General features: G+C 46.2%; 1 protein-coding gene across 3 annotated transcripts in view; it reads left to right on the top strand.

The window, feature by feature from the left end:
- The window catches only part of CDK14 (cyclin dependent kinase 14), a 505,408-nt gene that overhangs the window by 314,427 nt on the left and 164,761 nt on the right, over positions 1-26,220 (top strand). For all 3 annotated transcript variants that reach the window (XM_083189415.1, XM_083189416.1, XM_083189417.1), the window contains one exon: positions 3,520-3,583. In XM_083189415.1, the coding sequence (XP_083045541.1) occupies positions 3,520-3,583 (64 nt within the window). The remainder of the gene's footprint in view (positions 1-3,519; positions 3,584-26,220) is intronic.

A 26,220-nucleotide genomic window follows, 5' to 3' on the forward strand; every position in this document is an offset into this window, starting at 1 on the left:
AACTAAAGCGCTCTGTGTTACGTAAAAGCATGTCAAAGGTATCAGAATGGAACCCACTGGTTCCAATGTCCTCAAACCCTAAAGCAGATGCATTTGCAGTACAGTAAGTGTGTCTTTGTGTCTGACACTGCCTGATGCCTGTACTTATGTTAACCACAAATCAGTGCAGTGGGAACAGCTGAGTTCCTCCCAATTGCTCCATAGACTACAAGTGTAACAGCTCATTAATCTTGGCATGACAGGTGCATATAGACTGTTACCAGCTGCAGATCCTACCAAGGAGGAGGAAATGGGCTGCCGCTGGTCCCTGCCGCCAGGTCCACAGTGCCATCCGAGTTCTGGCATCTGTGCAATGTGACTGTATGGAGATGGGACCCCGGCGCAAGTGCAGTAGCGGTGACGGTACTTCACGTGCGCAAACCCCTTGTTTTTATGGACTGCATTGGGTGCAGCCCATAATAGCTGGCTAGGGCTGCACAATCAGGCAGAGTGGGACCTACAGGAAGCCAGCTCTCTGATTATCACCGCCCAGTCTGGCAGTCCCAGAGGGGAGGGTACACCTTCCAATGAGACTGCCTTACTGCCGTTGACTGGCAGGTAGGACTTCCAATAGTGTGAAGCCAAGGCAGTCTCACGGGCACCGTGTCCAAAGCATGGCGACTATGTTGACATGTGGGACAAAAAAAAGTGAAAAACTCATGTCAAACTAATGCTTGTGTCGACCTTCCAACCCTGTTGACCATAGCCATGTTGTTCTATTTCAGGTGTCTACCTTAGTCCTGTCGACCTACAGTTATTGACCCAATGCATGTTGACCTAAATCGGGTCGACCCAATGACCCAAACCCCATCTTACAAACTGTAGCTCACAGACTGCAAGCGTTAATGCCACCTGGAGATGGCGTTCGCTGTCTGGGCCAAGGGATCTTGGTAAATTTGGCAAGTAGCCAGCCCTTCCTAAGTGTCATCATATTTCTGCAGTCCCCCAAAGATACCTTTAGGGATCTGAGGGTACCCTAAAAAAACCTCAGTAAATATTTATTGATCAATACATCCCTTAGTAGTGTAGTGGTTCACAAACTGGGTACCGCCGCGCCCTGGGGTGAATGGGGACACTTGCAGGGGTGCCTTGGATTGATGGTCCAGGATTAATTCAATTGTGGCTGGAGTAATAGGGAGAACCAGTACGTGTGGTTTCCAATCATAAAATCCATGGACAAGCAGAAGCAAATCCTGTCCCTCACCATCGAAATGATCCTAAGGATGACGTATAAAAACGATTTACTGTATTTTTTATTTATTTTTTTACATTTCCCAATAAAAACTTTTATTAAAATATTCTGATACTTTAGTGCACCATCATTCAAAAACGTTTGGGAACCATTGCCTCAGTGTCTTCCCCAGAACCCAAAGTCTCCTTTAGATTTTACGCGGAGATGCTGTGGTTGCTGCATAATAGCCTCAGTTACCTGCACTTGCTCAGTATGAATGGACATTGCATGAACATACGCACTCATGTGCTTTACATGTAGCGGCACTCAGTGCGCTGTGTGTGGCGGCAGTCAGTGCGCTGCCTGGGGATACAGTCATTAGGTCGACAGTCATTAGGTCAACATGCTGAAAGGTCGACATGGGACAAGGTCGACAGGGCATTAGGTCGACATGGGGTTTTTCACTGTATTTGTGACCCGACATGTGCCGACAGGCGGTATTTCATGCCCTACCATCCAATAGGGCGTGGTGGGAGAACTGAATAGTGTGCCGAGTGTAGCTAGGGGACACGGTGCACTTTATCCTGTGCCCATGTCGACATTCGGGTAAAAAAAAACCAGTGAAAAACCCCATGTCGATTTTCTGGCTTTTTTCTGTCGATTTTCCTAGACTGTGTTGACCTAATGATCTGTCGACCTTGTCCCATCTCGACCTAGACCCATGTCAACCTTTCTGCATGCTGACCTAGTGCTGTCGACCTAATGACTGTCGACCAATTTATGGTCAGCCAAATAATCCCTACCCCCTACATGTGTGTAGCGGCAGTCAGTGCGCCGTGTGTGTGTGTGGTGGCAGTCGGCGCGCTTTGCACATAGTAACAGTCCCTGCGCTCTGTGTGTAGCACCGGTCCCTGTGCGTAACGCCAATCCCTGCGCTCTGCGCGTAGCACCAGTCTGTAGTGGCAGTCCCTATGCTCTCTGTGTAGTGGCAGTCCCTGCGCTCTGTGTGTGGCAGCAGTACCTGCACTCTGTGCATAATGCCAATCCCTGCGCTCTGCATATAATGCCAGTCCCTGTGCTCTGTGTGTAGTGCCAATCCCTGCGCTCTGCATATAATGCCAGTCCCTGTGCTCTGTGCATAATGCCAATCCCTGCACTCTGCATATAATGCCAGTCCCTGTGCTCTGTGTGTAGTGCCAATCCCTGCGCTCTGCATATAATGCCAGTCCCTGTGCTCTGTGCCAATCCGTACGCTCTGCATATAATGCCAATCACTGTGGGTAGTGCCAATCCCTGCGCTCTGCATGTAATGCCAGTCCTTGTGCTCTGTGCATAGCACCAATCTACGTGACCTCTGACTATTCCGCTGCGCAGGCCGCACTGTCACATCCCCGCTCCCAGCCCCAGCATTGCTTCCCAGCTCCAGGGCCGTACCTCCTGCCCTGCTGATGCTACTGCCGCCATCCACTTGGAGGCACCGGACCCCCAGCACCGCTGCTCTCTGCACCGTTCCTGCCCGCCCACCCATGTAAATGAATCTGCGGGGCGGCCAGTGTGGGGGCAACGGGGCGTTTTTTTTTTTTAGGTATGCCAATCCTGAGATCCCTACTTCCCAGTGGCTGCATGCCGGTGGCATAGTGGGCACTTGCTTTCATGATGCACATGCGCAGAACGTGTCCTATGCATACGCAGCCCTCCCACCGTCGTAGTTATACGCAAACCATCGGATTTGCATACAACTATGAGTCACAGGAAGAGGGAGGGGCCTAGACTGCACACCCTGTAATGTACCGTGCTGAGATTTGTAGCTACATGCAAAACAGAGGGGGTTTGCAGGTGCACTATGGACTCATTACTGATCACATATATTTCCTTTTTATATTATGTAAGATATGTACCTGCCCACCACGTTAAGGTCACCTCTTTTGAGCAGGTCCCCAGCACTATTGGGTTCACACCTGGGGTGTAGTGTACCCCCAAACCAGTCCAGCAAGACCACCCCAGGGCATCACATAAATAAAATATGGCTGTGACGTGTAATAGAGTGTAAGGTACAGGATGTGAAAACAACTAATAGTGATAAAGGTTGTGTCAAAACGGTGAGTCACACCCCTGGTCACTGTGCCCTCTCCTACAAAGATCGCCATTTATTCAACATCCGACCAGTGACATAACAGCCCATTGGACACCCAGTAATGTGTGCGGCCTCCTGTCCGTGTCATCAGCGGATTGGTCATTCCAGGTGAAAGACTTTATTTATCAATCAAGTAAATACTTTATTATTAATTACTTTGTGATCTTATTTGTAGATCCTTGGAACACCTAATGAAGACACGTGGCCCGGAGTACATTCCTTACCACATTTTAAGACAGGTACGTTGGGAAATACACGTAATGTTTAACTACAGTATGTGACCTCATCTAGGCGATTCATCACACCCTACGGGCGCTCTTCACACCGTCGTAATGGGCTTCATCCTTTAAACATGTGAATGCCTTTATTGTGTTAAATGTGGTTACTAATATACTGTTGGTGGCTTTTCTGTTGTGGGTGAGGGAGTGGGGTTGGTGTGGGTGGCGGAGGGATGGGTGGGTAGTTTGGGTGGTGTTGTGGCTGTGTGCAGGAGTACTGCGGGTTGAGGAGTTCTGGGTGGGGGCGTGGCATGGGTGGATGCATTAGTAGCATGGGTGGGGGAGTGGCAGGTGCGGGGTTGCCGCAGTTGGGAGAGGGTGTTTGCTGGTGCTGTGGGATGGTTGGGTGCCGGTGTGCTACGTGGTGGAGGGGTGGGCTCGGGGTTGGCGGGGGTGAATGCCAATGGGCAAGGTTTTAATGCACGTTGCCAGGGGGTGAGTCTTTCACTGGCTTCCGGACCCAGCGAGGACAGGGCGGCAATGGCACAGGGAGGTCAGCGGTAATGGAGGCAGGATAATGGCGGTTTTTGTGCTGTGCTCACTATAATAGGCCAGATCTGTATAACTCACTCTATGACTCCGCCCAGCGTTATACACACTCATAGAGTGCGAGATCTGGGCTATTATATAAGAGAGATGTATACTGTATATGCAGTTGGAACAATATGTATTTAAGCCATGCTTTTACTTTTCTGAGCATATTTGACCTTTTATGTTTTTTGGGGTAATGAAACATTACTGATCGAAACCAGGCAGTGCGATTCCTGTGTCCATTCTCATAGGCAAATGCAGGAATTGCCCAGAATCCACCCTGGCTCATATCTTGACAACAATAGCAATGGTACATAATATGCCTACTAGAGCTGATGTCACATCTAGCAGTGTAAGGACAGAGCAGAGCTGCTGCACATGCCCAGTGGTAGCAGCTTCTTCTACCAAGTTTGCTGTGTGTGTTTGTGGCTCTGAGTTCTCAATAAGTGCACTGGACCAGAGGGCAGCTGCCAGGGAGAAGAGGCAGGATCCTTACCATGAGGCAGGAGAATGTGTGCTTAGAAAATGCAGTGCTGGTTGTGTCATGTTTGTGTATAAATTTATTATGGTATATTTAACCTTTTCCTGACCACATATTTATATTATTTGAATGTTTGATACAGCCGATACTATAGACTATCAATACAGTTAGTTATTAATAATATAATACAGTTTCAGTGTATAAAAAGGCTAATGTTTACATTAATGTCCAGGGTCAATACTAGGTTCTTCTACCGCTCCCCCAGATTCCCGCACTTACTCCAATGTTTTGCGTAGTGGGAGATTGTGGACTGCTTATGGTAACCACCCTCAAAATCCTGCATTTGCCACTAATTCTAATGCAGTGATTACACGGTGCGATGATTGGAATCGAATCGCGATTGAATTGAACTGCAAGCCGAACGCATTTGATTTTGACTATGTATTACAGGTCTTGCCTGCACAGTGTATTTTACTGTTCGATTTACACTAAACATGAGTGCACATCGGGATCGAAACAGCGTTGAATGCTGCTGAAAACCGTACGATGTCCATTCGATTTCGATATGATTTTGACTATATAGTCGAAATAGTACAAAAAATGTCACCGTGCGGACACAGCTTAAAGGCCCCCTTACACTAGTCCGACTTGTCCTTGAGCTCCCCCGACAGCTCCCCGGGAGGCTCACTGATGATTTGGCACTTGATGTGCCATTTTTACATGCAATAAATTGCAAGCAAATTCTGGGCTGTCTTAACACATGGGCTAGAAGGGCAGTTGCCCTAGGGCCCCAAAATGCTAGGGCCTGCCACTCCCGCCAGCAAGGTATGGACCCCCCGTTCGCAGCCTGACAGCCTTTATAACCCCACTGTACCCCCGTATGTCATGGAGGAGGATCCCAGCCAGCGCACCCTGGCACAACATGTACCCTCTAATGCAGTGTGGGTGCCGCCACCAACGCCTGAGGCCCGCCACGCACAACATTATTGGGAATGTGGGAGGGGACGCGGTCACACCAACCAATGGCGCGAGGCGTGAGCAGTGAGGCGTGGCAGGCTGGCAGTGCAAGTGTGACAGTGTCCCGTGACTGAGGACTCCGGGCGGCCACCACTGTTATGCACCAACTAAATGTCGTCCTCCTCTCCTGGTTCCCCCGCTACACGGCCGCACTCCAGCAAGGTATGGACCCCCCGATCGCAGCCTGACAGCCTTTATAACCCCACTGTACCCCCGCATGTCATGGAGGAGGGCCCCAGCCAGCGCACCGTGGCACAACATGTACCCTCTAATGCAGTGTGGGTGCCGCCACCAACGCCTGAGGCCCGCCACGCACAACATTACTGGGAGTGTGGGAGGGGACGGGGTCACACCAACCAATGGCACGTGGCGTGAGCAGTGAGGCGTGGCAGTGCAAGTGTGACAGGATCCCGTGACTGAGGACTCCAGGCGGCCACCACTGCTACGCACCAACTAAATGTCGTCCTCCTGTCCTGGCTCCCCTCGCTACACGGCCGCACTCCAGACTCCAGCGACTACACTCTTAAACAAAATAATTAAATTAATAAATACATTTTATGTCTATCTATCTATCTATCTATCTATCTATCTATCTATCTATCTATCTATCTATCTATCTATATATCCGATGGGTATTTTGCATAAGCAAAACAGTAGTCTGCACTCCACGGTTTTATAAAACTTGCTTTGTTAAGAAATAATACAAAGGTACGTTACATAAGACGCCATCAACGTTTCATGCCCCAAACGGCCATTTAATCAGGATGCGGTCTGTATGGGCAGTATTCAATGAGAAAAGTTCTCCGTGTTTTGTGGAGAATTTGTGCTTTGTTCGCCTTGGACGGAGCATTTTGCTCTCCGAAAGCGAGCAACCCTATTCAATGTGAAATATTCTCCGTCTTTCTAAGGGCAGTATTCAATGTGAAAGTTCTCCGTGCATGGAGAGCGTTTTATTTCGCTCTCCATGCACTCTCCATGTTCCGGAGCCTCCTGCTCCCACTATTCAATGTTTTGAAGACTCGCCGCCACTCGCGGCGAGTCTTAACCCCTGCAGCGGACGAGCGTCCGCGGCAGGGAGCTTTCAGGGAGCCGGGACACGGAAGCAGCCAGAGAGATTAAAGTCTCTCTGGCTGTTCCAGAGGACTGTGGAGGGGAGGGGGGCTCTCCGGAACCCAGGCAGCACAGGCTGCCCCCCCTATAGCCAGCGGGGGACCCAGTATTCACTGCACCCGATCGTGCATATTAACGATCGGGTGCAGTGAATATATGAATATCTAATGAGCGGCTCGAGCGCTCCGGCGCCCCCTGCTGGCTGCACTGTGTAAAAACAAAAAAATTTAAAAAAATATTTTTTTTTATTAAATATATATTCATGTGCTATAAGCACATGAATAAAAATAACATGCCCCTTCACAGAAAAAAAAAAAACAGATTTTTTGACACCAAAATTAAAAATAAAAAACTTTTAGTTTAACCCCTTCCTGACAGAGCTAGTTTTTGCGTTCCTGACAGAGCCATTTTTTTCAAATCTGACATGTCTCACTTAAGTGGGGATAACTTTTTTTTGCTTTTACTTATCCCAGTGATTTTGAGATTGTTTTTTCGTGACACATTGTACTTCAAATTAGTGGTAAATTTGGGTCGATACAGTCTGTGTTTTTTTGTGAAAAATACCAAAATGTCGTGAAAAAATGGAAAATTTAGCGATTTGCAAAATGTTAAATTTTCTGCTTGTGAGACAAATAATCATACCACTCAAAATAGTTAATAACTAACATAGACCATATGTCTACTTTATGTTGCCATCATTATTTCAACTTCCTTTTCATTTTTTTTGGACATTAGGAGGCGTAAAATATGAATAGCAAATTCTCAAATTTTCAAGAAAATTTCAAACACTGATTTTTTTAGGGACCAGTTCAGTTCTGATGTGACTTTGAGGGACTTGTATGTGAGACACCCCCATAAATGATGCCATTTCAAAAACTGCACCCCTCACAGTATTCAAAACAGCATTTTGGAAGTTTGTTAACCCTTTAGGTGTTTCACAGGAATTAAAACAAAGTGTAGGTGAAATTTCAAAATTTCATTTTTTTTGCAGAGTTTCAATTTTAATACATTTTTCTAACGAATACAGTAGATTTTACTAGAGAAATGTGACTAAAAATTGATTCCCCCAATTCTTTTGTTTTCATAAATATCCTATATGTGGCCCTAGTGTGCACGGTGACCAAACCACAGGCTTCATAATAGAAGGAGCACCTACTTGATTTTGGAGCCTCCTTTTTATGAGATTATTTTTTAGGCACCATGTAGGTTTCTAGGCACCATAAGATGCTAAAAGTTAGGAACCCCCCACAAGTGACCCCATTTTGCAAACTACACCCTTCAGGGAATTCATCTAGGGGTATAGTGTACATTTCAAACCCCCAGGGGTTTCACCAATTGTGGTACAACTGGGCAGTGAAAATAAAAAAAAATAATTTTTCATTTTCACAGCTCAGTTGTATCAAAATTGGTGAAACCCCTGGGGGTTTGAAATGTACACTATACCCCTTGATGAATTCCCTGAAGGGTGTAGTTTGCAAAATGGGGTGACTTGTGGGGGGGTTCCACTGTATTGGTGCAACATAGCACCCACCATTCATTCCACCAAAATCTGTGCTGCAAAATCCAAAAATCACTCCTTCCCTTCTGAGTCCTGCCATGCACCCAACTGGTATTTTTTGGTCACATGTGAGGCATTGCCGTACTCGGGAGAAATTGGGGCACAGATTTTGGGGTGCTTTGTATCCTTCATTCCTTGTGAAAATGAAAAATTTTGAGCCAGAACTGCATTTTTCTGTAAAAAATTACATTTTTTTACACAAAAATGCAGATCTGGCTCAAAATTTTTCATTTTCACAAGGAATGAAGGATACAAAGCACCCCAAAATCTGTGCCCCAATTTCTCCCGAGTACGGCAATGCCTCACATGTGACCAAAAAATACCAGTTGGGTGCATGGCAGGACTCAGAAGGGAAGGAGTGATTTTTGGTGGTGGAATGAATGGTGGGTGCTATGTCGCATTAGCAAGACCCCCGAAGCACCAATACAGTGGAACCCCCCCACAAGTGACCCCATTTTGGTCACCAGCTTTGGGAGGGGGGCTGGCGCTGCGGCTGGCGGGGGGGTGGGAGGGGTGCTGGCGCTGCGGCAGCCGGGTGGGTGGGAGTGAGGGGGGCTGCCGGGTGGGAGGGGGGGGGGCTGGCGATCGGTGGTGATCGGTGCTGTTCTTAACAGCACCGATCACCACCGATCACTGTGTTACCGAGCGGCTTAGCCGCCGGTAACACAGAAAACGCTGCAATTGGCTGTTCACATTTGAACAGCCAATCGCAGCGATCGCCGACCGGGGCTCAGGGACAGCAGACATCTCCAAACTGTCACCGCGTCTATGGACGCGGTGACAGTTTAAAACCATGACGTATATATACGTCTTCGGTCGGGAAGTACCTCCCGACCATGACGTATATATACGTCTTCGGTCGGGAATATCTATCTGTATATATATATATATATATATATATATATATATATATATATATATATATATATATGTATATACACACATATATATATATATATATATATATATGTGTGTGTATATACACACATATATATATATATATATGTGTATATACACACACATATATATATATATATATATGTGTGTGTATATACACACATACACACACACATATATATATATATATATATATATATATATATATATATGTGTGTGTGTGTGTATATACACACACATATATATATATATATATATATATATATATATATATAATCATTTCATTTTATTTTTTTTCATTTTTACTATGTCCCTAGTGCTGCTGCTGCTGGCGGGGGGAGGGAGGGAGGGAGGGAGGGAGGGGGGAGGCAGCGCTGCGGCGCATAACAGAGGGAGGAGAGCGGCTGCCGGGTGCCGGGTAAGCACATAGTGCTGCCGGGTGGGAGGGAGGGGGTGTCCGCGGATCGGTGGTGATCGGTGCTGTACTTAACAGCACCGATCACCACCGTTTTCTGTGTTACCGAGCGGCATAGCCGCCGGTAACACAGAAATAGCTGTGATTGGCTGTTCACATTTGAACAGCCAATCACAGCGATCGCCGACCGGGGGGGGCATTCCTGCCCCCCCCGGGCGGCGAGGGGGGATGTCTGCTGTCAGGGACAGCAGACATCTCCAAACTGTCACCGCGTCTATAGACGCGGTGACAGTTTAAATCCATGACGTACATTTATGCCATGTGTCGGGAAGTACTTCCCGACCATGACGTAAATGTACGTCCAATGTCGGGAAGGGGTTAAAAGTTCACTTTCCAGCTCTCCATCAAAAGATGGAGAATTTCTACACGGAGAGAGACGGCGAAAATCACTTAGAAAGACGGAGAATATTTCACATTGAATAGGGTTGCTCGCTTTTGGAGAGCAAAATGCTCCGTCCAAGGCGAACAAAGCACAAATTCTCCACAAAACACGGAGAACTTTTCTCATTGAATACTGCCCATAGTGATTTTCGCCGTCTCTCTCCGTGTAGAAATTCTCCATCTTTTGATGGAGAGCTGGAAAGTGAACTTTTAAACTAAAAGGTTTTTTTTTTTTTTATTTTGGTGTCAAAAAATCAGTTTTTTTTTTCTGTGAAGGGGCATGTTATTTTTATTCATGTGCTTATAGCACATGAATATATATTTAATTTAAAAAAAAATATATATATATATATATTTTTTTTTTTTACACAGTGCAGCCAGCAGGGGGCGCCGGAGCGCTCGAGCCGCTCATTAGATATTCATATATTCACTGCACCCGATCGTTAATATGCACGATCGGGTGCAGTGAATACTGGGTCCCCCGCTGGCTATAGGGGGGGGCATCCTGTGCTGCCTGGGTTCCGGAGAGCCCCCCTCCCCTCCACAGTCCTCTGGAGCAGCCAGGGAGACTTTAATCTCTCTGGCTGCTTCCGTGTCCTGGCTCCCTGAAAGCTCCCTGCCACGGACGCTCGTCCGCTGCAGGGGTTAAGACTCGCCGCGAGTGGCGGCGAGTCTTCAAAACATTGAATAGTGGGAGCAGGAGGCTCCGGAACATGGAGAGTGCATGGAGAGCGAAATAAAACGCTCTCCATGCACGGAGAACTTTCACATTGAATACTGCCCTATGAGTGAAGTGGTGCAAGTGCAGGAGAGTGACAAGCAGAAGCTTACTTATAGTACCTGATTCTTGTAGTGTTAGAAGTGCCCATGTTGTGTGCGGGGGATGCCACACATTCCCGGGTGGCAGGCTGGACGTGGGCCGTACGCGGCCCGACGTCGGGATCCCGACTGTCAAAACGCTGACAGACAGGTGCCCGATGGCCACCCGCTATTTTCCCTCATGGGGGTCCACAACCCCCATAAAGGGAGAATAGAATAGGTGGTGAGTGTAGCGAGCCACCGTGCGTGCAGCGTGGCGAGCGCAGCGAGCCCGCACAGGGCTTTGTTGCGCTCACCATGCTGTCTGAGTCCAGGCAGTCGGGATCCCGACGTCGTGCTAATGACTGTCTGGATCCCGACTGTCGGAACCCTATACCACACCCGGATGGACGGTGTCTGAGCCGCTTCTGGGTCACGTCACTCCGTTCTGCGGCCCTCTGCTACTTACAGGTTTCAGTGAGACCCACGTATGGCCGTCATGCGGTTCATCCGGCGCCACCATAACGGTAGGGAGCCTGTGGAGCTATGTGAAAAATAAAGACAAAGGGAGAGAAAACCTCTTGTAAGCCTATGTCATATAAAACGTGCTTAATCAAAAAACAAAAGTGTGTGAAACATGTGCATATGGGATACTGAACCAGATGCACTAAGCTTCAAAAGTGATAAAATGGAGATAATAAACAGCCAGTCAATCAGCTCCTACCTGCCATGTTGCAGGCTGGGTTTTAAAAATATCGGGCAGGAGTTGATTGGTTGGTTGTTTATCACTCTCCATTTTATCACTCTTGAAGCTTAGTGCATCTGGCCCACCATTTGTAAGCTCAAAATTAATCAAATACATATAAGGAATAACGAGAGATTTGATATGCATGTAAACACCATTATTATCAACAAAATATGTTTAAAGGTAAAGGGACCACAACACAGCAGACGGTCTGCCCTATATACATGGTTACTAGCGCCTACTTAGAAAAGGAGGTCTTAACTTCAAGTATACTAAATGGTAATTAATAATTGTTACAGAATAGAGGTTAAAAAATAAATATATCGTTAGGTGGGGGAAGGCCACATTGAACTAGAACCAGTGGGGACAAACACCCCCTAAAGGAAGAAAAGGGAGAAAAACTACCTAAGTTTTAGGAGCACAGTCTAGTATGCTTCAATGTGCTCGATTTGCCCATAACACCATACATCAATATGTTCTATAGAAAAATGTTCAAAGAGAATTTTTTGTTGAGGCCTCTGGGTGCCACCATGTCCAAAGTGTAAATCCACTTTGTTTCTAGCTGGTTTAACAATTTTTGTCTATCCCCACCTTTTGTAGCATCAGGTCTCTTTTGTTGAGTATTGAAAAGAAGTGATGGTGATGTAGGAATGAAATTTGTTTTCATAAGGATATTTTTGAGATTTCTCCTCCGTTTGTAACAGGGCATAATTGTTTTTTGATGTGCACACTTTAAGTCCTTGCTTCATACAAGAAATAGATACATTTATTACGGCTGATACATCCACCCCTGATGAAGTCATATGTGGACGAAACGCGTCGGTTTAGTACTTTGATTGTACCGCTGTCAGCTTAAAGGATTTTAATTCTGCAGGTTTATTCCTTTATGTACAATTGATGAAGACTGATTGATCATGATGTTCTGAGCTGTAAAAAAGCTTTTTATATTAAATATGATTTCATTTATGTGTTTTGTAACAGTTTTCTGATAAATATCAGCGCCCTCTGAACCTGCTCTTGGCCCTGTGCGATTCTCTCAGCCAACCAGTCGCCGGCCAGTCTTTTGACAGTATTTTTAAAAATTGGTACTTGTTTCCTAGCACGGCCACACCGATTAGGATCGGGGTGATCGTGCTGAAAAAAATCGGGTCCATCGCATGCGATTTGGTCGCATGCGATGCGATCGACGCGACCGACCGATTTTTCACCCGATTTTTTCATTAAATCCAATGTAAATTGGGTCCCTGGGACCCAATTTTACATTGGATTGAATGAAAAAAATTCCCAACCCCCCCAAATTCAAGCGCGTAAACCCCACCCCACGATAGACGGCAACCCGAAGCGTGGCGAGCGCAGCGAGCCCGCGAGGGGCGGCGGTACGCGTCCTCCGACCTTTTCATGCCCTACTATCCACTAGGGCGTGGAGTGAGAATAGAATAGTGTGGCGAGCGCAGCGAGCCACCGAGCCCGAAGCGTGGCGAGCGCAGCGAGCCCCGCGAGGGGACGCGGATACCTTCACAGGTAAACGCGTCCCTTCGCGGGCTTCACAGCTGTCCGCGTCGCCACGGACACCTGTGAAGCCCGCGAAGGGACGCGTATAACTGTGAAGATATCCGCGTCCCCTCGCGGGGCTCGCTGCGCTCGCCACGCTTCGGGCTCGGTGGCTCGCTGCGCTCGCCACACTATTCTATTCTCACTCCACGCCCTAGTGGATAGTAGGGCATGAAAAGGTCGGAGGACGCGTACCGCCGCCCCTCGCGGGCTCGCTGCGCTCGCTACGCTTCGGGTTGGCGTGTATCGTGGGGCGACGACGGGGACATTTATAATGTGAAATGGGTCATATTGACCCATTTCACATTTTTTGACATTTTTACACCATTTCAATGTTAAAAAATTTTTTAACATTGAATCCTATGCAAAAATCGGGTGCATCGCGTCGGGACCAATGTTAATGGTCCCGACCGACGCGATGCCCCCGATATTTTAACTTCCCGACAAGATTTCAATGTTAAAATTTTTTTTAACATTGAAGTCAATGGAAATATCGGGGGCATCGCGTCGGTCGCGTCGGGACCAATGTTAATGGTCCCGACCGACGCGATGCACCCGATTTTTGTTTCCTAGCCGGCAAAATGGACCTGATTTCAAAAGAAATCGGGTCCATCGGGGTAATCGTGTCCCTTAATTAAGGGACACGATTACTTAAGATTGTGGCCGTGCTAGGAAACAAGTACCGAAAAATTCTTCTGCTGCTTTCCATCCTGCCGCCCCGGCACCTGCCGCTCACCACTGCCCGGCACCCAACGCTGCCCACCCCGCCAATGCCCAGCACCTGCCACTCATTGCTGCTTGGCACACGCCTCTGCCCTTTCCCTGGCCCCCACTGCTGTCCACCCCTGAACATAGGTGTGTGCCAGTGGTGCTTTACCGCTGGTACATACCTACAGATCATACCCAATACATCCGGTTAGATTTTATGTGCAGCAGTCAATCTGTAAGGTCCAACCCGATGCGCGCACAGAACTGGCCACCGGGTCAAATGGGATGTCACACACATTTGATTTTTTGGGACAATCCGTCGAGATTGGGTTAAATCAGGGGTGGGGAACCTCAGGCCCGGGGGCCGTATGCGGCCCCGTAGCCGGTTTGAGTGGCCCTCCCACCCTTTGCCTGGAGTCAAGTACAGGAGAATTCTCACGAGAGGTCGGTAGTTCTTGCAAGATTCCTCTTAATTAACAGCAGCCAGAGACTGTCAGTCCTATTCAGCGGCAGCCGCTGGAGCGTGGGACGGCTGCAGCAGGACAATTTGTAAGAGAAATTTTTACATATGGCCACCAAAGGATTTTTTCCCCATACAAACGGCCCTTGGCACAAAAAAGGTTCCCCAACCCTGGGTTAAATTATGGGGGCTTGAAAGAGTGTCAGATCCTATTGGATCCTTAGCACTTTGTCAGACTGAGGCTTAGGGTGCAAAGGGGTGTAAGAGTTGCTATGTCATTCTAAATTCGCTAAAGCTTCTCTACCTTCCATCAGGTGGTACCAACGCTCCTATTTTTTAAGACGTTTCCCTTGACTTATTGAGCACCATCTTCCTTCCAGCCATTCCTGTTGCAGTTTGTATATAGATTGTAAGCTCTCGCTTAATTTCTCACATTTTTATTTTGTCAGCATAAATCCACCCGTCGTCATTCGCCAATTTTGTGCATTCCCACATACAGTAACTACAGTATATTATACAGTACCCACTGGAGAATATGTCTCCGCAGCCTGCACACTGTACATGTCACTTCAAGGTTCCACCTTAAAACTATACCTTAAATTAGCTTAAATTTATTAGGTAAGTGATGCTTTTATCCAAACTGTCATTATTTGTGTGTGCAAAGGTTTTCATATAGAAATGTGCCTCCCATTTGCAAAGCGATTAATGTCTAATATAAAATTGTTATTCAGCAGTTTACGTAAGTAGTACCTAAATTTCAGCACTAGGTGGCAGAAGAGGCACACCTTTTGGTTTTAGTCCTGAACCAAATGTTATGCTTTCTAAGTTATGTTACTGAAATTCAGGCTGATGAATGATATTGCATATTATAGATTTAATGTCATATTAATTGCATTGATATTGAAATTTATATTTACGTATATAATGTATAGAAATATCATCTGCCATAGAATCCTGTTAGATAAATTCAGATTCAATTACATTTTTTTGGAGAATTTATTACTAGTTATTTATATAGCGCACACATATTCCGCAGCGCTTTACAGAGAATATTTGAACATTCACATCAGTCCCTGCCCCAGTGGAGATTACAATCTATATTCCCTACCACATGTGCACACAGACATTCTAGGGTTAATTTGTTGGGAGCCAATTAACCTACCAGTATATTTTTGGATTGTGGGAGGAAACCGGAGTACCCAGAGGAAACCCACACAAGCACGGGGAGAACATACAAACTCCACACATTTAGGGCCATGGTGGGACTCGAACCCATGACCTCAGTGCTGTGAGGCGGTAATGCTAACCATTACACCGTCCATGCTGCCCAATGAACTATTTGTCACTAAACTATAGTTAAAAGCCCATCACAATGTCAGCTTTTGCAATGTACTTTTACTTTGAGCTATGACAGTTTTTACTTTCACTTTGAGCTGTGAAAGTTTTAAGCCAACAAACTCTCCACCCCACCCCCAGCCCTTTTCTGCTCCTACCTCCAGTCTCTGTCTTCACAGCTCCCTCTCTTCATATCCAAAAAGTTTGAAACAGATCAGTGTCCCTGCAAAAAAATTGGTTTCACTTTCTTAGGACACCATTTAGCACACAAAGGAGTAATTTGGTCTGTCAAGTGACCCCTAGTGGTCATTGGCGGTACTTCACCTCATAGAGGTGAGGAGTAGTTAGCCTTCTATATATGTAGATAGGGATTATTAAAATTAAATTAAATGTAATTCTGAATATGTTTACTAATGTTCCTGAATGGCATAAAGGTGCCCACAGACGCACCGATCCCAGCGTGCGTTGTGGGCTTAACTCGCACACATAGCATCGCATCGTATGCCTTGTGCATACGATGTGCATGCGATGTGATGCTATGCTAGAAAAAGCTAGTACAAAAAGTATGTGCAGCACATACTTTTTGTACTGTACGATGGGGTGCCGCGGGAGCGCGCACCCCATCCTATAGCATCGCACCACCGGGATCGGTGCGTGTGTGGGCACCTTAAGGGGTAAGCTTACTAAAGCTTACTAAAGCGTCTAAAAATGAAAAGATTTGCCCATAGCAATCAATCAAATTCTTTCTATCATTTCTATATTGCATTCTAGAAAATAATAGAATCTGATTGGTTGTTATGGGCAACAGAACCTCTTTTCATTTTTAGAAGCTTTAGTAAACTACTTTAGTGTGTTTTGTGTGTTTGATACAGAGATACCAGTAAACTAAGGGTGGCATGGGGTGTTGAGTCCTTTTCCATTCCATAAATCACATCTAAAAATAGCACATCAAGGGCCAGATGTACTAAGCTTCAAAAGTGATAAAATGGAGAGTGATACAGCCAGCCAATCAGCTCCTGCCTGACATATTTCAAACACAGTCTTTGACATGGCAGGTAGGAGCTGATTGGCTGGCTGTTTATCACTCTCCATTTGATCACTTTTGAAGCTTAGTACATCTGGCCCCAAGTGCCGAATCAGCTGTACAGACTCACGGGGAGCTGCCAGGGGAGATAGAGGGAAATCAGGTCAGAATTGTGCCTCAGACAAGTCGTACTAATGTATGGGGGCTTTAACATATGAGGATGTAATAAGTTGTATAAAACATGTGACATAATGTCATGTTAACACTGCACAGTATACAGTATATTACCATCATGCGTCACATTGAAACATGACAATTGTGGGGTAAAGGTGCCCATACACGGTACAATTATTGTATACAATATCGCATCGCATCTCATCTCATCTCATCGCATTGCATAGGTTTTGCAATGCGATGAGATGAGATCTAGTAGAAAAAGTATGTTCAGCAGATACTTTTTGAACTGTGCGTTGGGAGTGCACATCTCATCGCATATGGGCACCTTAAGTTGTCCTTTCGAGGCTTTTTTTTTTAAATAAACCATTTTTTGCCCCGTGTGATGACATGGAACATCCCGTTTATAATAATCTTTTGCTGCTAAAATATTTCGGTACTCTTTACCTAGAACGGCGCCCATCGCGGTGATCGCGACATCGCGGGCAGTACATAAACGGCCGCGACGCGATGCCCGCGATCACCGCGATTTTCCCATAGGGAACAATGTTAAAAAGCCTGATTGACCGCGATTTTGCATTCAATGCCTCAATGCCCGCGATTTTCACATAGGAATCAATGTTAAATGGGCTACAGAGCCCAAATAGGCAGAATTAACCCTTAAATGTCCCCCCAATTTTTGTACGCCACCCCACGATCCACGCCAACCCGAAGCGTGGCGAGCGCAGCGAGCCCGCGAGGGGCGGCGGTACGCGTCCTCCGACCTTTTCATGCCCTACTATCCACGTCGGCGTGGAGTTGAGAATAGAATAGTGTGGCGAGCGCAGCGAGCCACCGAGCCCGAAGCGTGGCGAGCGCAGCGAGCCCCGCGAGGGGACGCGGATACCTTCACAGGTAAACGCGTCCCCTCGCGGGCTTCACAGGTGTCCGCTTTTCGCCACGGATACCTGTGAAGCCCGCGAGGGGACGCGTAATACTGTGAATTAAGGGTTAATTCTGCCTATTTGGGCTCTGTAGCCCATTTAACATTGATTCCTATGTAAAAATCGCGGGCATTGAGGCATTTTAAAGTAAAATCGCGGTCAATCAGGCTTTTTAACATTGTTCCCTATGGGAAAATCGCGGTGATCGCGGGTACACGATTTTTATGTACCCGCGATTTACCCGCGATGACCGCAATTTTTTACCCCCGACGCCCGCGATTCTAATCGCGGGCGCCGTTCTAGGTAAAGAGTACCAATATTTCAATATGTTAAATTTTTTCCATGTGACGTGTTTGTTTCGGTGATGCTGTCAGGGATAGGCAGAGCCTGTGGCCTTCCGCTGTGACGTCCGTGACACTCCCAGTCTCACATCTGATGGCTTCCTACTGTGAGTCGGGGATAGTGAGGTTTCTAGCAATGAATATGATTATATCCCCTGTGCTACATCTTCTACATTCACATATAATGGTTTAAGCTTCCTGAACTAGAGACAGGGCCGGCGCTACCCACTCAGCAGCTCCTGCAAAGCAGGGAGGCGCCATGCTGAAAAGGCGCTGTCTCCCTCCCTGCTCTGCTAAAGCTGCCTCAGCCCTCACTGTCACTGCCTCCTGCATGCCACCCGCAGCGCCTGTCTGACAGCGGGCGGCAGTATGGAGAGGCGACTGCCAGTACTCAACACTCCGGCCCCTCTATCTCCTCCCCTCTTCTTCCATCTGCTCCTTCTCTCCCCTCCTTTCCCCCTCAGTCACGAGAGGGGTGGAATGGCGTCCTCAGCGTCCTGCTTATGCAGATAGAAGAGGAGGGACTGTAGTGAGTCTTTTATTATACATGTTTATAACAATTTTTTTTATAATTGTAGATTTTTTTATATTAGTTTAGACACTTTTTAAATAATGGGCTGGGTTATGTGCCTAAAGGTGGCCATATACGCTGCAATAGCAGCGTGCGATGTGCACTCCTGCGGGCATTGCACAGTACTAAAAGTATGTGCTGCACATACTTTTTGTACTGCTTTCGGATCGCACACACATTGCATGCATGCCGTGCGATGCGATCTAGCCCATAACGTATGCGATTCTCGCAGCGTGTATGGGCACCTTTAGTGCCTGCAATATTTTGTGGACACAGCACTGTGATGGTGTATGCATACATGTACATGCACCCGAGATCCTCCATAGGATCGCATGTTGCATACACTCCCACAATCGGGCTGCAGCTTGTTGCAATGGCAATGTAAAAGGGCGCAAAATGTATGGTTTGCAGGAGGGCGCCGGACACCCTAGCACCGGCCCTGACTAGAGAACCATATAAAGTGCACCTGTTACCTCTGCAGTTAGGGCAGCCGGTAATGGGGCAACACTTTCGCCCCCCCCCCCCCCCCCCCGTGGGTGCATAAAGTATCAGGAGAAAGGGACCCCCACATACAGAAAGGTAGTTCATCAATTGAGTTGCACTGCACAGTCTCGGAAAGCTCCCGTGAGACTCTGCTAGTGTTATTTGTCTCGTTTACCAAAAATGCATCTTAGTAGCTAGGACAGAAGAGGAGACTTTGCTGATTAATTTAATATGACACCTGTATATCTGTGTGCAACTGAGTCTCCGAGTCTGTACAGGAAATGCTACTATGTAACAGTCTTCACCTTTTTTCCCAATACAAGTTCTGTTCTGCTCCGTATATAGACTCAGTCGCACACACAAACAGATGTGTCCACATCTGTGCTATACAAGCCGTGTGAATCTGTAGCACCGGGTAACTTATTTGCAACCTTTTAAATTTAATAGCACGTTTTTTTGAAAAACAGAGTGAATAGGATGCACAAGCAGCTTCTGCTGATTAAAATTATATGCGGCATGTCTTTATTCATTGTGTGCTTGTGCATAAGAAATTCAACATCACAGTGGTTTCCTGGAGAACAGTCTAATGTAGCATTTCGTATGCAGATGCTGACGCATGGCGCAAATAGAAGGGCTGTTTAACCCGAAAGGAGGCTAGATGTATGTGGACGCATCGGTGTCATATATGACATTAATTAGCGCAGTCTCCTGGTCTTCTGTGGCCAATAAGATGCATTTTCTGGCTAGTGACACGAGACCTGGCAGCTCACTCACACCAGGCATCACGCTGCGTGGCGTATTAAGGTTACATGTATGAGGACACATCTGTAAGAAGACCACTACAGGATAGAACCGATTCTCCAATTTTATTTAATTTTTATTCAAAACAAATTCTCATTTTATTTTGACAATGTTTCTTCTTCGAAATACATTTCCCTACGAGCGGCTTATCCACCTTTCACTACATAGACATAAATCTCGCTGATCAGTAAATTGGACCAGATTCTTGCTAAGCAGGGCGCTGGCTGCCGTGTAGCTAAACTGCGTCTGACTCCAGAGTAATCTGCCCCAGTGTCTGGGAGCCTGTACTCATCTCCCAGTGACTGCCAGGAGCTCCTTGTGATGAGAGCGAGGCCCCACGTGACGCTGAACGTGGCCTAAGTTTCCCAACCACCGTTGGCACTGACGAAGGGAAGACAGACCTAGTCTTTGTTCCGTGTGTTACAGACTTTGCCAACAAAAATGCCAACTGGCATCCCAGCAGACCACACATAGGACTCAAATATAAACACTGAAAACAGTGTGATAGGCATTTTCCCACAACAAGCAAAAGTGAGGGGAATAGAATATAAGTAACACGTCTTTTTCCTATGTTCCGCAGTACTGTATACTATGCAATGCACAGTCTATACGATATATTATCTTCTATATATTTATGTCTAGTGTCCGTTTGTCTCCGAAACATCTGTTGGCAGCAAGTGAATCTACATCTGCTAGCTTTCGAAGCATTAGCTTCGAGCGTGCTTACTAGTTGCTGTATATTTGTTATTTATGAACACTGGTGCACGAGTCACTGAAGATATAACTCATAGCAATTAATGCGGCCTTTGGTTACATTTCCGAAACTGTGTTTAAAACATATCAGAGAACAAGGATATAACCATAGCGCTCATCTGTATGGAGTATGAAGGTGCGTGTGTGTTGGTACCAATGACATCACAATGGATGCCTTAATGTTGGTTTATTAAAATTCATTTTTCAAACGCAGCCTGTAACATGACAGGTCCGAACTCCGATCCGATGGACACGGGACCGCGGATCAGATGCGATTCGGCCACTTTTTACCCGATTTTTGTCCTTGACCATCGGAATCGGGTGGAAATTAGCCAAATCAGACAAGTGTATGGCCAGCTTTAGATGCAGACAGTTTTTACAATGTTGTAAAGACTCTTTGCAGCAACTGCATTTGAATAAACCAACATTAAGGCCCCCATTGTAAAATCATTGATACTGACATACACACACACCTCCAGTCTGCATTATATGCATAACATACACATAAGAGGTGAGCGTTAGATTCATATCCTCCTTCTCTCGTCTTTCCATCAGATTGGGACCTCTGTATACCAAGCAGCCTGTGACGACGACACACAACCATTAGACCACTGGTACCCCCCTCCCCATTCACATTAAAAAAATGGGTACTTGTGTATTTTGGCGGCGCCTGATTTCAGCATCGTGCGATGAACGCATCGCATGCCATGTACCCTATGGCATGCGATGCGATTTTGACCCCCTATGCGATGAAAAATCGTATAAACACCCTAATGGGTGCTTACAATGTTAAATGCACCCCCACGCCACACCCCCCCCCCCCACTATAAACGTGAACCCGAAGCGTGGCGAGCGGCGGCGGTACGCGTCCTACGACATTTTCATACCCCCACTATCCACGTCGGCGTGGAGTTGAGAATAGAAAGTGTGGCGAGCGCAGCGAGCCACCGAGCCCGAAGCGTGGCGAGGGGACGCGGATACCTTCAAAGGTATCCGCGTCCCCTGGCGGGCTTCACAGGTGTCCGCGTCCCCTCGCGTGGCTCACCACGCGGACACCTGTGAAGCCCGCCAGGGGACGCGGATACCTGTGAAGGTATCCGCGTCCCCTCGCGGGGCACGCTGCGCTCGCCACACTTTCTATTCTCAACTCCATGCCGACGTGGATAGTGGGGGTATGAAAAGGTCGTAGGACGTGTACCGCCGCCCCTCGCGGGCTCGCTGCGCTCGCCACGCTTCGGGTTCACGTTTATAGTGGGGGGGTGGCGTGGGGGTGCATTTAACATTGTAAGCACCCATTAGGGTGCTTAACATTGTATAAGCACCCATTAGGGTGCTTATACAATGTTTAATCGCATCGCATTGTATGGCATTGTATGCCATGTACAATGGCATACAATTTGAAAATTGTATGCCATCGCACACTATGGCACGAAATCGCGTCGCATCGCATACCATCGCATGCGTTATGGTATGCGATGCGATGGGCGCCGCCAAAATACACAAGTACCAAAAAATGTATAGCATTTACTAACAACAAAACCGGTAGATGTGTTCCACAGCAGCTGGCATGCCTCAGGTTGTCTGCTGATGTCATGACTACTGGTCTCCTCTATTTCTATTATCTGCGCTGTAAAAACATGACACTACTTAACATTTAAGAATGTGCCCTATTTTATTGTTCAATCAATGTGCCATGATGGGGATAGTAGTACTGCCAACAGCTGCTGTGACCGTAAGATTTTGTTGAGAATTGGTCCCCCCAATAAGAGCATGAGCAGGGCCAGATGAAGCTACAGTACATCTCCAGGTCCTCCACATCAAATAGGCCCATTATTATGACATCATAAATATCACCAACTGATCCCAGCGAAAGCCCATGCTAGGATGCCCCTCCCACAATATATATTACATACATACATACATACATGTATACTGGGTGTGGATTAGCTCACAGTCAATTGGTTGACACCAAAAGGTCAACTCGCAGACACTGATAAATGACTAACACACTAAATCGACAGTGGCAAAAGGTCGATAAACAAAAAAAGGTCAACATGAGATTTTAATTTTTGGGGGTGTCAATGCCAATATCTGAGTATTTCTATGCCCCCAATAGTGCAGCGTGTACTGTTACATGGCTGGCTCTGCTACCGCTGCACTCGGCACACTTCTGAATCGTGGGGATGGTAAAGCATAAAAGAATTGGGAAAAACGTATGTTTGCCTTTTCATGTGTGGACTAATGCCACGTCGACCTTTTGTCAGTGTCGACTTGGTGTATGCCAACCTTTTGATATCTACCTAGACATTATCTGTGAGCCCTCCGGATACCACATTTATTAGGGAACACTTAAAGAGAATGTATTTGGATATAAACCTTCTTTGATACCTTTTAGTAAATAACTAATTTCAATATTCTTTATTTAACAATGTAGTGCTTCACATAGTTACAATTCTCTAGCCTTCTATGTAGGATAAGATAATTAAATGAATAGAGTGTCTGACTGCAATGCCACATGCTATGGGTTCGAATCCCATATAGGTTACCATTTTGGAAGGTAATAAAGGACAGTGTGACTGAATAGTACAGAGCTCTCAAGTAAAGTTGAAGAATGTTGTATAGGTATTACTGATGGAAACGGTGAGGGACGAAAACAGCGGCGGTCAGGAGACTCCGGACTTTAGAGGAGGGACGATTAAAGTAAAAGTAATTAAAACAGTAATTACCCTGTTGTGCTGTGTCCGTGCGTAATTTGCACCACCATAGTAACGGCCCTGGGCCAACTGGAGTCACTGTGCAATAACATACAATTCCCAGCATGCTTTGGCAGGACCTAATTCAGGAAGGATGTTGGGAGTTGTACTTCAGAGTCAGCAAAACTACTTTTCTAAAACAAGTTGCAAATTAAGATGCAGAATTTTTTTTGTAGTTTGCAATACCCAGTTTTTCGTTAGGTGGCTCCCACCAACCACCTTTCCCCAGCCACAGGAGATGTGGATACACGTACGGCAGTGCTTATAGCTGATGAAAGAAAAAAAAAATCTTCTCATTCAGTGTTACTTAAAATGCAAGCACTTATTTTTTCAATTCTCACAGCAGACCAGGAGCTCCTTCAGCATCGCGCTAATAAGCTCACTGGTGATTTCAGCTGAAATTCTTCTTTTTGAACCTGTCCTTGACACAAGGCTGTCAGATATAGCCCAGTTATAAGGCAGATAATGATGTTTAGAAAATATATAATTTAGTCATAAATTTGAGCTCATATTGAAATGTTTTCATACTGAAACCATTTTACTCAACTTCTACTTGTCAACTTCTACTTCATATGACAGTACATGAATATATATATATATATATATATATATATATATATATTCACAAACAATAGTGCCCAAGTCCTTAAAATCCTTGGACTGTTATGTCCTCCGACCTTTTCATACCCCCACTATCCACGTCGGCGTGAAGTTGATTCTAAATAGTGTGGCGAGCGCAGCAAACCACCAATACCGAAGCGTGGTGAGCGCAGCGAGCCCTGCGAGGGGATGTGTAATACCTGTGAAGTAATGCTCGTCATAGGTGGCGTGTACAGTATATTTAGTAGGTGGCATGTACAGTATATTTAGTAGGTGGAATGCACAGTAATTTTGTAGGTGGCCTGCACAGTATATTTAGTAGGTGAGTGTAAGGTATATTTAGTAGGTGGCGTGTACAGTATATTTAGTAGGTGGCGTGTACAGTATATTTAGTAGGTGGAATGCACAGTAATTTTGTAGGTGGCCTGCACAGTATATTTAGTAGGTGAGTGTAAGGTATATTTAGTAGGTGGCGTGTACAGTATATTTAGTAGGTGGCGTGTACAGTATATTTAGTAGGTGGCGTGTACAGTATATTTAGTAGGTGGCGTGTACAGTATATTTAGTAGGTGGCGTGTACATTATATTTAGTAGGTGGCGTGTACATTATATTTAGTAGGTGGCATGCACGGTATATTTAGTAGGTGAGTGTAAGGTATATTTAGTAGGTGGCGTGTACAGTATATTTAGTAGGTGGCGTGTACAGTATATTTAGTAGGTGGCGTGTACAGTATATTTAGTAGGTGGCATGTACAGTATATTTAGTAGGTGGCATGTACAGTATATTTAGTAGGTGGCGTGTACAGTATATTTAGTAGGTGGCGTGTACAGTATATTTAGTAGGTGGCGTGTACAGTATATTTAGTAGGTGGCATGCACAGTATATTTAGTAGGTGAGTGTAAGGTATATTTAGTAGGTGGCGTGTACAGTATATTTAGTAGGTGGCGTGTACAGTATATTTAGTAGGTGGCGTGTACAGTATATTTAGTAGGTGGCGTGTACAGCAGTGGCGTAACTATAGTCCCGCAGCCCCCCGCGGTGGCGGGGAGGCGCTAGGCAGGTGTGGGCGCCTGGTTGGTCTGCGGGACTATAGTTACCACCTGGTCCCGGCTCCCGACTCCTGCCCTCCCCCTCCTTACCCCATTGCCGCCGGCGCCGCTGCCTCTAACCCGACACGCAGATCTGTGTCGGGTGACGGGCGGTCCCCGGCTCCGGCTGCAGTGCTAATATAATAAGAGACACTCGGAAAATGGCTGCCCCCATAATGCTGTATGGGGGCAGCCATTTTCCGAGTGTCTGTTATTATATTAGCACTGCAGCCGGAGCCGGGGACCGCCCGTCACCCGACACAGATCTGCATCGGGTTAGAGGCAGAAGCGCCGGCGGCAATTGGGACGGGTAAGGAGGGGGTTAATATTTCGGGGGGGGGGGGGGGGCGAAATGTCCGGCGGGGGGGTGCAAAAAAAGTAGTTACGCCTCTGGTGTACAGTATATTTAGTAGGTGGTGTGTACAGTATATTTAGTAGGTGGCGTGTACAGTATATTTAGTAGGTGGCACATACAGTATATTCCGTAGGTGGCATGCACTGTATATTTAGGACGTGGCACATACGGTATATATTTAGTATGTGGCTTGTACAGTATGTTTAGTAGGTGGCGTGTACAGTATATTTAGTAGGTGGCGTGTACAGTATATTTAGTATGTGGCTTGTACAGTATATTTAGTAGGTGGCATGTACAGTATATATTTAGTATGTGGCTTGTATACTATATTTAGCGGGTGGCATGTACGGTATATGTTTAGTATGTGGCTTGTATAGTATATTTAGTAGGTGGCATGTACAGTATATTTAGTAGGTGGCGTGTACAGTATATTTAGTAGGTGGCGTGTACAGTATATTTAGTGGGTGGGATGTACAGTATATTTAGTAGGTGGCATGTATAGTATATATTTAGTATGTGGCTTGTATAGTATATTTAGCGGGTGGCATGTACAGTATATTTAGCGGGTGGCGTGTACGGTATATTTAGTAGGTGGCGTGTATAGTGTATTTAGTATGTGGCTTGTATAGTATATTTAGTAGGTGGCTTGTACGGTATATTTAGTAGGTGGCGTGTACAGTATAT

Source organism: Crinia signifera, chromosome 5, assembly GCF_055691185.1.
Source record: "Crinia signifera chromosome 5, ASM5569118v1, whole genome shotgun sequence".
In the NCBI taxonomy this organism is placed as follows: domain Eukaryota; kingdom Metazoa; phylum Chordata; class Amphibia; order Anura; family Myobatrachidae; genus Crinia; species Crinia signifera.